General features: G+C 39.9%; 1 protein-coding gene across 3 annotated transcripts in view; it reads right to left on the bottom strand.

Moving 5' to 3' along the window:
• AMBRA1 (autophagy and beclin 1 regulator 1) overlaps positions 1 to 15,969 on the bottom strand; it is a 115,095-nt gene that overhangs the window by 28,921 nt on the left and 70,205 nt on the right. For all 3 annotated transcript variants that reach the window (XM_058806322.1, XM_058806323.1, XM_058806324.1), the window contains 2 exons: positions 13,374 to 13,562; positions 12,798 to 12,952 (listed from right to left, as the gene is read on the bottom strand). In XM_058806322.1, the coding sequence (XP_058662305.1) occupies positions 12,798 to 12,952; positions 13,374 to 13,562 (344 nt within the window). The remainder of the gene's footprint in view (positions 1 to 12,797; positions 12,953 to 13,373; positions 13,563 to 15,969) is intronic.

Below are 15,969 nucleotides of genomic sequence, written 5' to 3'. Positions count from 1 at the left end.
ACTAGATTTTCTAGTGGGCAAGCATCCAACCATCACAAAACATTTCCTTCAGACTCCACAAAAAAGGGGATGGTGGTGAACCAGTGAGCAGAGAAGGGAATAATGTTATGCTGGAACAATAGGATGAATGTTGATCGGAATGCACATCAATCACTACTGCACTGCTGAGGTGACTTGAAGTAAATAATTAGAAGTCATTAGGATGGTACTTATCAGCTGTCTTAACAAACTGGGGCCATTTTACTCCATAGCTCTGTTGCCCACTGCATATCTTGTCTGTTTGACAATTTAACTTGAGAAGCATGAGTCAGGGAGTACTTAACTATGTGCCCTCCAATAGCTAGTACCCAGAACCTTCATCCTGAGCATTCTCTATGCACACAAAGCAAGTTAGAGCAAAACAATATAGCTGCATTATTTCCCATCACCAGTAACAAATTTAACTGCTCCTCTGAGCAGGTCACATTAGACAAGAAAAAAGGATTTCTCTGTATGGCAGAAGCTGGCCACTCTTTGCCTTGGCTGTATCACTCAGCAGTTAGTGCATTCAGAGAAGCTCAGCATTTGGGCAGAAGGAACAGGTCTCTAGGGGTTTAGCTATGTCCTACCCATCTCTGTCATATCAGTCCCATTCCCCTGCCCTGCCTTGCTTGCTGGGGCAGCAGGGAGGGAAGGGCAAGGGGAGAAACAGAAGGGGGGGGAATCAGCTGTACAATGGTTAACACCTGTTACCATGGAGATTAGGGTGCACTCTCAGATGGGAAGATTGGATTTGGAGGAGGAAGGAGGGGAAAGGGACATAAATTCATAAAATAAGCATTCTGAATCTCTCAAGACTGCAAGGGTCTTTCATTATATCCTTTGGCAAGTCAGAAGCAGTCAGTTTCTCTTCTACTGAGAATGACTTTGTCACATCTCAGGAAGCCACCACCTTCCTGGGCTAGCAGCAAGCTCTCCCAACTGGCAGGTCAGCTTGCACAGCTGTTCTCCCACATGCTCCATAACCAGTCACACCAAGACAGGAGACTTGCTGGCTACAGCCGAGCTTTACTGCTTTTACTGCTTTGCAGTAAACAGCACCCCATGGAAAATGCTCCTCTGAGGACATGAGTCTGGTTTTGACAACCTGCAAGTGCTGGCTGAGGGCTGAATCTCAGAGACAAGATAGCTTTAAAATTCTGCATCAGAATAGTTGCTTCATCATTCCACTCCATTCAATTCCAAACAGCTTGTCACGCTGAAGAGCTCCCCTCCCCTGCTGCTTCCCACTCCCACGCTAATGGGACAACTCCATGCAGTGTTAAGGGTGATGACATCCGTGCGTGTGGTAATTAGTACATAAAAAGAGAAAGCAGCTGTACTGGCATAATCACCACTCACAGCAGTAACCAGGACCCAGCTAATCAATCTGATGCAGTCATACAGACTGTCTGTTGCGATTGCATCCATTAACAAGACCCCCTACTCTATACACAGAGTGGAAAAAAAAATTAAATTCCTTCAACAGCAGCAGGTCCTTCTCTTCAAAGAAGGTCAGAACTCTGCCAGGAAGCATTATTTGCCATAGATCACAGCTAATTCCTTTTGGATTTTTTTTCTGTCTTCTTGTTTTGATCGTTAAATCTTATAAAAAGTTACTGAGATATTTCAACCAAAGTAGCCAGCCTGAAAACATACCACAGACTGACCACACCTCTTTGCTGTGGATTGTTCAGGCTTTGTAATTCTGAACTTCTAGGAAAAATGCTCAGGTTACAACAGGAATCCTACATAAACACAACTCTCCAGCTTCTAGGTCAAGTGATTGGTGCCAACCCTCAAAATCTTAAAATTAACAATACAGATGCATAAAGCTGAAAATTCAAGAGTTTCTTTTCATTAGGGCTGGTCCACACATTAATTGCAGGCCACATGTAACAGCCATGTTGTTGGCCAAGGGTTCAGTTTAGAAACACTGTTGTAAAAGTGCAACGATTGATTTTTAAAGGTGCCCACCATACTCCCAGAGTTTCCAAATAGCTTATTTTTAATAGTGTGGCACTTTCAGTTAAAAGATATCATATTGCACCACACCTTATCAGCCCATAATCACCATCAGCAGTCACAAAAAGCTTCCATGCTTTTCACCATAACCAATGTCAGACTTGCTCTTAACATCACTATACTCCCAATTCAATAATACATGGCCACACCATTAGACATGGCAATTCAGCATTTTAGAAAGTTGACAGCTGCCTTTATGTCCAGATGCTCTTCTGAAATAGTTTTGAATGGTATGTTTCTCTAACAACAAACACTGTGAAGTCTGAGGTGAGTGAGCTTCAGAACATACCTATGGAAGCTTAAGCCCTAGCAGGTAACACAAGTATAGCAAGCTGTTCTCTTCTTGCAACAACAAAAACATATAAATATCATTTCAGTACACATGGCAGGTCCTACTCCTTCCCTTTAGGGCCCCATGATCCAGCCTGAATTACACAGAGCAGTTGCTTGACCTGTAGTTATGTTTGTAAAAAACTCTGTCTCTGGTGATCTTTCCACACTCCACCAGGGATTCCAGCAGTCTCCTGTCATTTAAAGGAGTCCATCTCTCCTTGAGTTCAGGGCATGTCAGAAAAGTAAAAAACTTTTGTCTAGAAAAACCAAAACTGTCTAGGTAGCTAAACATCCACACAAAATGCAATTTGTACCAAGGGAAAGCAATAGGCAGTAAAGAAACAGGTTGGTTGCTTCCATTTTACATCCCTGTAATCATGAAGCATGGGGAAAGATTTGGTTGATTTTTGTTTGCACTTTTCTATTTCCAAAAAATGTACTAGAAGCAACAACTTATCCCTTTGGTGCATCTTTTCCATCCTCACTCAACAGGAGTGGGCATGTACATCATGCACTGAACTCTCTAAAGCTGGTTCCACTGCCTCATAGCCACAGGAAAAGACAGCTCAAAGAAAGCAGGGCTATAATGCATGAAGATAAGGAAAAAATAGGTCCTCAAATTATTTAAACAAGCTGCATTTGGAGTGCAAAGGCCACCTCAAGCCCACTGTTGCTGCTTCCCTTCCAACATGTCATTGCTGTCACATCAGTACTGTCACAGCCACTAACTTAGGTATTTACTTATGGCAGAGTGCCAGGAGAGGCTGCATGACAATCAACAGCCTCAAGGAATCTTTCTCAATGATCTCTTCCTCAATGTCAAGCTGACAGGCCCAGGGCACAATACATAAGCATAGAGCTAGACAGTTAATTTATACCTGCCCTGGAGAGGTAAGAAAACTTTTTGCTAGAAGTCTCTGCTACATCCTCATTATTGAGCTAGTTCTTCTGTCTTCCCCTCCCATTCTGTACTAGGGAAGCTGCTGCTTTTTAATAACAAATTAAATTCCACCTTTCCCCCCCGTTTCTGGGATGTGCCAACACTAAAAGCTGGACAGAGCAATTGCCAGGATGCTGTCAGTCACCAAAGCAGCAGCAGGCTGCCCCAGGTCTGCGCTCCTGCTGCCAGCTGGCCACGGTGCTGCACTCGCCGATCCAGGCGGCGCCGTGCCTGGCCAGAGCAGAGGCAGGGCATCATCTGCACAGCCACTGCTTCGCTCCAGGCCTTCCCACCTCTAAGGAGAGCAATGAAAAGCAGGGGAGTGCTGAACACCACTTGCTTGGCAGAGTGAGACCTTTCTTCTCTCTGGCACTCAAGAAAGAACAAACATGTTTTGAAGCTGGAGAAGAGAAAGTTTTGGCACAAGCAGTAGGAAAACTCAGCAGGAACTCTTGCTTTTTATCTTTTTTTAATTCAATAGAGACACTTCTGCTCTCAACTAGATGCATCTGCCTTCGAGATGCCAATAAATTTCAAGCCATTACCTTTGCTTAGGCCAAGCAGTAAGCTGGCTATTAGATCAGCCTTGATAAGGACTCCTGGGGGGGTGGGGGTGCAGCTGTTGTCTCCTTTACATGGGGAGATCTTGCCATCCCTGAAGCAGATAAGGTGGGTTTTTAAAATCACAAAAAAGCCTAAAACATAATTAGGAATTTTCAAATTAATTACATTGTCACCAAAGGCTGAGAGACAATGAAAACACACAGGGAAAGAAATATCTTTAGTTAAACACTAAGGAAACCTCTTGGAGGACTGGTAAAATACACAGTTTTGCAGCTACTCTGACCTGGGTTGCCAAGAAAGAGCTTCAGACCATTTATCTATGCTAGATGAGTACAACTATAAGGGTAGCCAATAAATGTACTTCTCACCTCCACAGATGCAAAGCTTGTTTTGGTAAACAAAGTGCTCTTCATATGAGTACAGGTTGTACTACCAATGCAGCCCTAAAATCACAGTCAATCCACAACACTGTATTAAGTTCACTGAAAGTACATCTCCAAGCAAGTCCTACATACAGTCTGAAACTACTCAAAGAGCATTAAAACAAATGCAGAAAATTATGAACTCTAATTGTATTTGCCAGAGCAGCAGATAAGATGCAGTGAGAGCATGAAAGCATAAGCAGAGCAAGTTTGACTTAATTTTTTTTGATTGCAAGAACCTTGTCAAGAGATAATTTAAATTAAATTAATTATCCTTTTTTTTGCCTCCTCCTACTAATACTGTGTTACCACTGAAAGACCTTACCTGACATTTTTATAATGCCAATGTTTTGACTAGCTTACCTCTGACACCAAGGTATCAGGTAAGTTTCTATAAAGTATCTACCACTCCACTGAATACACCACATGCCCTTGGCCAGTAAGCCTGAATCACTGACTTGTACTATGCATTCAATGAGTTTGTGTTTTTTGAAGGCCCAGAAGCACCATAAGAAAAAGACATTCTAACCTGATCTCCTTAATAAACAGCACAATATTTTGGCTTACATTTTTTACTTTGCTGTCTATTAATGAATTTCACAAAATATGATGAAATTCAGGTTTAAGACTTGCACTGTTACAAACTCCAGAACTCTCCACAGCAAAATTCAAACCTAGCTTGTCTAAAGCAGAGCAAAGCAAAGCAAAACAAACACTCCTTGGGATAACTAATTGATTGCTCAATACATTTATTCATAAGACAATGTATACCAGCATTTTGAAACATAGAAAGTCTCCCTTTTGTTTGGAAGGAGTCTCTGTGCCTATATGCAGATGCAAAGAAAAAGGCGCCTATTTTCCATGATGAGATGGGGGAAAAGATTTGCCTTCTTGCTCCCAGTCTCTCTCTATCAGGCAGGTTGGTCTATGCTGCTCAACCCCTCCCCCAGAGCTGATTCCTGCTAACAACATACACATCTTTCCAATAGACCTTCTCTGTTAAAATGGAAGAAGTGAAAAATAATGCACTTATCTTTTCGGATTTGTCAGTCCTATCCTCAAATGGATTTTATCGTCCAGTGCTCAGCACAAATAAAATTTCTTTCACCTCCATTTATCTTCCTCAGATGCAATAGGATTATATATAAAATTATTCTTCAGTCTTTACCAATATAACAAACCTCTCTCTGCCTTTTTCTGCACCTGTTTTCCATGCAGAAAATCCTAGCTTTGCTTTCTGAGCCACAGCAAATTAAATGAAAACTCTTAATTTTCAACAACTGAAACCTTTCTGTGGATAGTTCATGCAATTCCTAAAACAGGCTAGCACCAGAAAATCCTGTTGGATGGATTGCAAAATTTTCTGCAAACATAAAAGATTCTTGGTTCTTCCTGATCCTGGTTGATTACATAATTTGCTGCTGATATTTCAAATTCAGAGAAGTCTCATTAAAGCTCACCTAATCCTTTCTTTCTTTAGGTGAGTTCTTCGCATTATCAGCTGGTACTTCATTTCACAAGCCTGCCATGCAACTACTACATTTAAAATTAACTAATGGGAACAAAGTCTTACGAAGAAATGGATCATCTTAGGTGACAAAGCTCTCACTCAGGAAAATAACACACTTGCAGTGAAGTGGTTTGTTATTTTACTACCTGTCTTTCAAATGCTGTAAAACCAGGGTAATAGCTCCAAAAACCTCCTTAGGGGACTGGTCCAAACTGGGATCTGAAACCAAGGGTTGAGTAAGCAAGAAATTGTTGAACAAAACAATTATCTTTTCATTTGCACATGCAGATGGTTGGAAAAGATGAAAGAAGAGAAACAGGAATGCCAAAGGGATTGGAGTGGCAGAAGACAGATACACGTGTATGTATACTCAGCACAGATGCACAAAAAAACAGAACTGTGCAAACAGGACTGTATCCCACTGCTGCTCTCTCTTCCAAAAATCACCAACAGCTCTCAATGCTGCATCCATCTAATAGACATACCGCCATTTCTCTGGCAAAAGGAACGGCAACCTTTTTTTATTTTTGCCCTTAACTCAGACTGCAAACCAAAACCAGTATCTGTGAATTCTTCATTAAATGTCATGCTGAGACTGTAACAGCAACATCTACAATATGTTAAAAATCCAATGACAAGAGCAAAGGATTTGTGCACAGCTGCCATTCCATCCGTTCTCTGTCTGCTGAGCCTCAGTGGAATGGCATACAAGATCAAATGTCAAAAATATGTTGATGACAGAGCTACATGCATCCTCATCTAGGTGAAAAGAGGCTGACATCCAGCTGCCTACATGTCTGGAAGGAATAAATACAAGAGGAAAGAGTTGGTTCAAATTTAATTAAATGAAGATGGTAGGAAGAAGTACTGGAAAAAGTTTTTGTGAAATAGCAAACAGCAATTTCTTCTCAGCCCATGCACAGTTCAATACAAATTGCTAAGAATTCACTTTGGCTCCCTTCCAACTAAATTACTTGGGCAAGATGATTGCACATAAATAATCTCATATGTAGAATCATGTTTGCTATAATTTCTTAAATCTAGTTAAAACTACATACCAAACTGCAACAAAGCTAACAGTAGCTACTGTGGGGCAAATAGGCTCAAGGCCTTACCTGAACTGCAAGAGCTCTGCTCTCCAAATACTGGACCTCATACTAAACAAAATGTCTTGGCTCTCAGTTTCACATCCCATTAAGTAAAAACATCCTGAAGAGATGTCATTTGCTTTTTCTTCACACCAGTCTGCTAAAAGGGATGGTTAAACATTGCTCCCATGTTTAACCATCATGTGAGATATTAACACAGTATCTTATGAAGGATTCTAATGAGCTTTTAGCTTCCTCTAAGCTATGTCTTAGCAGACTTCAAGCAGACACAGCTGAATTGGTCAACACAGAAATATATCTAAGTCTTACAACAAACTATTTCCTGCACATTTCCGCATCCATACTCAAATGTGCACATCTCTGCAAATCTTCATGCCATCTGCACCCCCAAGGTTGTGCTGCATTTACCAGTGATGTTGGATACAGCTCTCTTTACAGTATCCTACATAAGCAGTGTTTACCAACATGGGTTTTGGATATTATCTGTTTTCCTAAAGACACCTGACAGAATCTGCCAATACACAGAATATATAAACTACTAGGTCTCAACCAGATAATTATGCTCCACTCTGTTAAAAGGAGGAACTTCCCATTTCAGTCAAACAAGGGCTCTGTTTCCATGTCCTTTTTCTAGTATCAACAAGTGCCTGCAGTCTGTGACTTTGCATGGCCTTTCAAAAGGCTAAAAAAACATCTATGTGGTTTGACTTCTGCCAAGAGTGAAAAATTTCTTTGGGCAGTAATTGGATATATTATTTGCAGTTCTACTTGGAGTCATCAGAAGATCACTCTGTTGACCTGAAGATGTCAAATATTTCTCAAAAGAAGACCCAAAGGACCATAGCAACACATTCTTCAACAACACAGCAAGAAGCTGGTACTTTCTTGAACACTACTCTTGTTCTCAGAAATATGTTAGTTCACATGAACTCTTTCACTGGAGGCAATGTGTTGCAGTAAGCCATCTCCTCATACCAATTTATTTTCACATGACCAAGGTTTCTGATAAAACTAACCTGTGCCCCCCAGTGAAACAGATGTGCAGGGTGTTTGCTTTCAGGATTAAAGTTTGGTTGCTTATGGCTGCAGCAGCTTGCACAGCTCACCCAGAGAGTCAGTGAGTGACCTTTGCAGACAATGCTGGATACATTTTACTGACACTTGCATGAAGCTCAGAACGCAACAGCACTCAGGAAAACTCTGCATCTTTTCACCGTGCATTGTACTCATTAAGAGTTAATATGCTAGAACAAAAAAAGCTTGGCTTTGTGCTAAAACTCTGCAAGTCTTTCTGTTTCAGGCCCTTCTTCCTGTGGTATTTGGAATGCTCCATCTGTTTACAATGGAAATGTACAAATACTCTGTTCCATCCAGGCTATTGACCGACCACTTAATCAGAATGTTTCCCAAATACCAGCAGTCTTGTCAAGAACTAATTCTGCATCTCCACAGCCTGAATTTTTCCACATTCAAAGCAAGTGCAGCACTTGAGATGGGGATTGATTAAGTCACCTTATTATATGTCCCCACAAATTATATGATTTGCCCTTCAGCTCCATGTCAATCAAATTTTTCTATCACCTACCTCACTTTTTGTAGCTCAAAAGCTACTTTCAAGGTTTCACTTTAATTTGGATTCCAGTAATCATGTTTTGCTGATATTCCCAAGTTATCTTCCTCTGGGTAGAATGAAAAACACTAAACATTGCAAGGGCATCAGCATTTGTGAATGCTAGAAATAAAACTACCTTCTGGCTGCCTTTCTCACTAGTACCCACTGCTATCAGATCCAGGGCAATATGATCCTTACTCTTCCCATGTTTCTAAGGACCTTCAGCTCCATACAAGAATCTAATTTCACATTCTTCTAAGTCATTTAATGTCCATATATGCTGGGAAGCACGTGGAATTCAAAAATCACTCTAAACCAAATAGCTTGAAAACAGACATGCTTTATTTAGAAGCAAATTCCACCTATGTTTTCAAAACAGGCTACAAAACCTATCCTTACTCCACATTTGGAGTTCTGTCTCCAAGCTTTCTATCTCTGAAACTCAAATTGCAGACAATTGCCAGCATCACTGCTATCTGTACCACCCCCAAACTAGATATCTGCTAAAAGCAATTCCTTCCCTGTTCTCTCCAGCTACAGATACATTTCAGAGATTTGGAAAAAAATCCCCCAAGAACACAAGCAACAAACACTTGATGTTCATGCATATCCCTCCTGTTAAAAGTCAACACTACTAGAAAGATTTTGTTTTTCAGACTGAAGTTTAAAAATTGTTCTTTAGCAGAGTGAGGTTTCCATGTGAAATGCTAATCAGCCCAATCTGAAGGGAGTGAGCAGAAAAAGCATAAACCTCTACCTCACAACTACCACATCTGATGATAATTCATGACTTTATTTCTGAACAAAATTCGTAACTGTCAAATCACGACAGCCCTGACCTGTTGTGAACTCTACCCAATCTCTCTGAAACACTGGCAGCAAGATGCATACAGACAATGTACTCTTGTACCACCAAGGTGCTCCTTAGTACAATCCAAAATAGCTGTAGTTCTCAGAAAATTTCATCAAGAGCCAGTGAATTTCTACCACAATTAAATGTATTAAAGTTTCATGTAATAAAATCAATTAACTGCATCTTCAAATCTCTCTTTTAACAGCAAGATGGAAGAAACTCTCCAAGCAATAGAAATCTACATTCCATTGACTGCTAGTTAAGGATGTGGAAGAAGGGTTAATCTGAATCAGAAATAATCAGAAACAATCATTGCACTGGTCAGCAGCAGCTTGGAGGCCATGTTGCCAAGCCTTACTCTTACAGCTCATTGACTGCAAATCCAAAGCCAAGAGGGAGGCAGGGAGGAAGGCAGGCAGGCAGGCAGAAGAACTGTCAAAATTTATGAGAATTCTCAAAGAATATAATGTAGCATTTCTTTTGGGAGTTTTGGAGTAGGGTATAATTAAAATATCCACAAAATATTGCTTCAAACATGGCTCTGACTCATTTTTAATTAAGAGTTTGAGTAACAAGTACTTTGTATTACAAGCTGTTGGCAGAGAGGCAACAAAAATGCTTTCTGATTCTCTCTAAGGTGCATATTAAATTAGATATTAAAGAATACAGTTTCACCAGGTTTCCTAAACCTTTTTGTTCTGCATGCTGGCCAAACTATAAACAGATTTTTATTCAACTGAATATCAATATATCAGCTGTGGTAAGGTCAGTGTGCTAAGAATATGATGAAGTTTCCTACTTAAAACTCTATTTTCATTTGCATGCCTTGAAAAGCATTACAAACTTATGAAGGAGTCTTACTGCAAAATTCAAGGCAGAATAAATACCTGTGGTGGATGCACTAGTTTTTACAACTAGACATAGGAGCGGTATTAACAAAATTGACAGCTGTATGCTTTCTAAGCTTGGTTCTGTGGACTGCACAAAGACAACCAGCAGCACACCAAAATGCTGAAACAGTATTCAACATCACTCAAGAGGAAAGTTCTTTAACCAAATTAATTCAAACTGATCTAGCTGTGACCCTGTCACACATGCATAAAGCTCCAAGTCCAAAGCTGTCAGAAATAAGATATTTTTAACATCTTTAAACATTATTTGGAATAGGGGAAACCAGCAAAATAGTTAGCAAATCCTGCTAGACTGGATGGATTTCAAAACGTGGGGGAAAGGTTTTGGAAGCTATAAATACATGTGCAAGAAAGATGAAAAAAGCAACCTTTAGAATACATGCAATCCATCTGGAGGAAAAAATCCAGAACTACAGCAGATGAGAAAGACAGAAGTGCAATGATGTGGAGCAAGTCTGAGAAGCAAGAGTGGGAAAAAATGGTAGAAAATTTTCAGTGCACCAAAACAGCAAACCCCCTGAAAACTAACCCAGCCCTCAATGGTTTCTGACTGCATAAATAAAGGCTGCTATCCAAAAGGAAAATAACTACCCTCTGTGGGCTTCTGGTAAAACTATGCTTATCACATTATGTACATTTAAACACATCCCAGAACAAGGGGGGGAAAAAAAGAAGAAAAAAAAAAAAAAGAAAAAAAAAGAAAATAAAGGTTTTTTGGAGAGAGTTCAAAAGAAAAAAAAAGGAAGTTGTAAGATTAAATTACAAGAGAAGATTAAAGAATACAAAGCATTACTTCACTAAATGGTGACTAAGAGCAGGGGTACAAGCATTTGAAGACATGGAGATGAAATATAAATGAAACATTTAGACAGTGAGCTTGCTGATTTAGCTGGCTACAGAAAAATGTCTCCAAAAGACAAGGGCTAGAAGCCATAGCAACTGGAGCTTAGAGCAAATGTAAAGGAGAGATGAGAGGAAGATGTGATTTTTGCTAATAGGACTTCTCTGTCTTAACTTATGATATGGTAAAAAGACTGTAGGAAGGGCTACTCCAGTTTCTGGCAGAAAAAAATATGCATTTCACTAGGATCTTAAAATAGATGAAAAAGAAACAGTACTAGGGCAAACTAGAATTTTCAAATGATCTTACAGGATAGTGATTCCATGTACTTTGTGATCTTATATCAATGCAGCTTTTACCAACTTTACCTGTAAACCAAATTGTACTTTTTTTCTTAAATACATTTTAATTTCTGTCTCTTACTTTGAGAGGCTTGTACCAGAATGGTAGCTCAGAACCACGTCTGAAAAAGTGCTGACTGGTGCACCAAAGAATACCTTCATCATTTATCTTCCCTTGCCTTATAATATGGAGCAGATCATGACAACAAACAAGAGTTTCAGATCAGGTGAATCAAGGTATTTCACCCAGCAACAAGTCTGTCCCGTGTCAGGTCACTAGACAAATGCCTCACTGCAACCCTTGTACACCGAGAAAACAGTGTATGGCCAAAAGTAATAATAATTAGAGAGGCCTTTAAGAAAAAAAGAAAAAAAATTTAGAAAAGAAAACAACAGGAAAAAAAGATTTCTCATGGAATGAGTTCCACAATGGTAAAGTTATCCCTCAAAGTGAAAATTCTGAAGATTTGTTTTTCATCTCCTAAAACAAGTCACCTGAATACATGGTCTAGAACTTGAATCCAACCCAAATTTCAGCTTTAGAAATTACTTAGTTCTGACTCCGTAATTCTCTTTGTGCATTATGAACTAGACACGGCTTTTAGTACCTAGAACTATCACTGAACAGCTGTTGTGCTTCACTTATTAAGAAAGCAAGACACATATGTTCTCAACTCTGGCATTTAGTGAAAAGATGAAGGTTTTCCCTCAGGTACTAAATGAGTCAAAGTGGATCACAGTTCAGCTGCCACACAAAGCAGAACATAAAGATAATTCCATTGCCAAATATCCTTACATATGCATTAAGAGCTAACTTATAAATAGCTGGCAAAGCCTGTTTGGGAAAAGCATGATCAACTTCAGTTTGCACGTAGGATATGAAGCTTGGCCCCCACCCTTCCTGAAACTGTTGATGGCTGCTATCCCAGAGGTCAGTTGCTTTTAGGAATGATAGAAAATGATCCTGAAGCCTCAGCTGATATGCTGCCTCAGCAAAATCAACTGTAGTACTACAAGCAAGATGCATATTACCTGAAAAGGTACAAAAGACCTACTAGGTCCTCTGAATGATGTCTAGCTCTAGGAATGTATTACAACACAGAATGTATTTGTTCATCATCATATTTGAAACAAGAGGAAAGTTTCACAGTTCTGTTGTATTTACATTCTCCTGCCACGTTTGCATACGTCTGCAATAAATTCCTTTGTGTGTTTATTATTCAGTGCTTCTGGAGCGTTCTGTCTCTGTTGTAAGAACCCAACAACTAACTACTAGGCTGGAGCCAAACACACACAAACAGGATACACATATACTCACCCTCATAGAGGTTTCTCCACCATGGGGCTGTTGCAGCCTGAAAACTTGAGCAACCATGTGTTCTGTAGTGGGGTGCAACAGGATACGTCGGGAAGCCAGTCCCACCATAACATATCTGCCCATTGGAGACAGGCTCACAGAAATGGCATTAGGTCCTATGAAGAGAAGAGGGGTTATTTCTTTCATGGGTTAACATCCTGCCCCTTGTTTCATCCTCACATAATGTATGCCATATTAATCTCATTCTTACAAGGGGTAGAGAATAGGGAGACCTGCACAAGTTACAAATTTTATAAGACATTTCCTTGTTGTAGGTGTTCTGTCACTAAGACAATGAAGTCCTTTAAGGAATTAAAAACTATCCTTCAGCAGCTCCCCCATACCAGCACTGTACTTGTCCAGACCATATCACAAGCCTCTCCCCAGCAGTACTGTGTCCGTGGCTGGCTAGACAGCCAATCAAATGTTTCCTGCTGCTACAATTACTGATGCTCAATCTATTGCATTTTTTACTGATGGCTGAAGTTCTGAGGTTGTCACACCCCCACCCACCCTGACTTCTAGCTGTATGCTTACCAAATCGCTTTGTGTATAGCATCTCGCCCAAGTTGTGGGGTGCCAGAGAATATACAGCCAGTATTCCTTCATCAGGGAAGCCTCTCTGACTGCTGGGAATGAAGGCTGCCAGCAGCTGCCCGTCAGCAGAGATATCACAGCTAGCATCATTGTAAATCTTGCAGTTTTGGACAAGCACATTCACAGAGGCTGCAAAGAAAGAAATGAATAGTGATTATAGTACTAAAGTTGAACAGAATACAGTAAGATGTAAACTTAATGTTGGACAATGGACAGTACATGCAAAAGGCACTCAAGACATTTAGCTTCCTCCAGAAGTTTATGAAATGTTAAAACCCTGATTAATGTATAACTTGCTCCAAAACGGAGATAAGACACTGCAACGAGCCCAGGAAATTAAATTTATTCACCTCCTGAAGCATTCAGCCAAGAAATAATAGCAATTGCACTTTATCAAACACTGCCCTTTGTTAAGCATAACAGCATCCTTTGCAAAGGACAGCACAGTTTAAACAAGTCTCAAATCATGACACTGACAAACTCCAGCAGCATTCTCATTAGAAACAGTATATCTTAATTCATTTCCCCTTCTCTCTCAGAGCGCCTACTTCCCACTCTTCTCATCTCCAATAAACAGATGAGTGAAAAACTCCTCCCTGCAGATACAGACATTCATTTCTTACTGCTGATTTCCATACTCATCTTGGATAAAGTCAGTGAGAAAGGGCAGAGACTCCTCCAGCCAGTCCTCCATTTAATTATTCCAGTATCTGAGACACTCATGCATATCAGTGAAGTAACTATACAGCAGATTAGTGAGCAGCAATCCACAAAACAATATTTGATTTTAATCCCTGCTGGTAAGTTGCTGGGTGACCTCATCCAAGTGTTTTCCCCTTCATATCTCACATATGAAGACTACAAGGTCTAGTACAATGAGGTTCCAAGCCTCCAAGTACCATCTACACCAACAGTTCAGTGGCACCTTGTTAAGACATGGCTGGAGTGATGTCTACTCTACCAGCCTAACCTAACTGCAGTTCAGTTTTTCAGGAGGTTTGAAGCTGAACCTATATATACTATTTTTGGGATAGGGAAATTTCAGGTTCTAGTATTTTCAAACTCAAGAGTATAGAGATATTAAAAAATAATAGAAATAAGGCCCACGTTTGCAATATAGAAAGTTTGCATGGTAGAAGATGGAACATCCTGTCTCACATGTTTGAAGCTACAGCACCATGTAGAACACTGTTGATTTCTACAGTCTAGAAATGATCTTCAGATGAAAAAAAAACATCAGACAGACCACGCTTAGCCCAGAAGAGGCCTTAATATGTTCAGCTACAATTGCAAGCAAGTTTATGAAGGCATTTCTTAGTCAAGATTCCTTATTAGTTTAGCAAGGAATAGTACCGATGGCACCAACAGTACCGTTCTTGTACTAACAGTACAAGAATGCTTTGTGCATATTTCTGAAAGCCCAAACTTGTAAATAAAATTAAGGCTGTAACTCAATACTTCGACAAATCCTACCCCTTGTTTCCAACACCTGCATAGAAGAACTCTGCATCAGGGAACTGCTATGAGAAATTACTGATTGCAGTCTAGGACATTTTTTAACCAGAACACTTTCCCAACCCAGTACACCCCATGGCTGCATAGCTGCTTGCAGCAGCACAAAAAATACTCATGAGAGGGAAGCAGACAGGACTGCCCTTCATGCAGCATTGCTGATTTAAAGCATTCACTGAACCTCATCTTTAATTCTTCTGGTCTCAAAGACCTTTCTCCTGGGAACTTCTTTCCCCTGTGGCTGAGTATCAACTTCTATCTACTGCTCTATTTAGGAAACTCTGATGAAAAAGAAGATGAGGATTAAAAGTGGACTATGTAATTACATTCTGTACTAAACCACCTACACCTGTACCCTAAATTTATTCCACCAATTTTTCAGTCTTGAAGCTGCTAAAAACAGTACTTTTCAGCCTAGTATAAACAGAAAGGTGCTCAACAGAAAAAGGTAAATAATTGTAGTCACTATCAAGGCTGCAATACCAGTACATGAAATATACATGGCCCTTAAAGAACAGGTGGTTCAAAAGATGACAAAATTCCTCAGTGCTTAGTCTGAAGATAGTTGAACAGAAAGACAAGAGAATTTAAAGATTAAAGACTATACTGCTTAATTTTAAAAAATGGATAGAATTAAAATGCATCCTTTTAAAAAGAATCTAGGCTTTATTTAAATACTCATTATGTCACCACGAGAGAAGATGGGCATCAACTCAACACAAGAACTGCAGTACGTGCTTCGAACCAGCTAAAGGATACATGACAACAGCTTGTACCATTGCAATCCCAGTCAAACTGGGAGGATTCCTGCTGAGTGACTCATTCCAAAACCAGTCTTATTTATACTCTAGGAGCTCTAGGTTGTGTTGACATTTATATACTTCTGCTTCAGCCAGGAACTTGAAAACATGAGAGAATTAACTTTGGTTATTGTAGCAAAAACTGAGCCATTATCCAGTGTAAGAGTGAAAGTGACAGCAATCCTGAACTGCACTAGGGAGCACAATTCCAGAAGAAATATCAG

This window comes from Ammospiza caudacuta, chromosome 6 (assembly GCF_027887145.1).
Source record: "Ammospiza caudacuta isolate bAmmCau1 chromosome 6, bAmmCau1.pri, whole genome shotgun sequence".
Lineage (NCBI taxonomy): Eukaryota > Metazoa > Chordata > Aves > Passeriformes > Passerellidae > Ammospiza > Ammospiza caudacuta.
The sequence above is the reverse complement of the archived record's forward strand: the minus strand, read 5'-3'. Positions and strand labels throughout refer to the sequence as shown.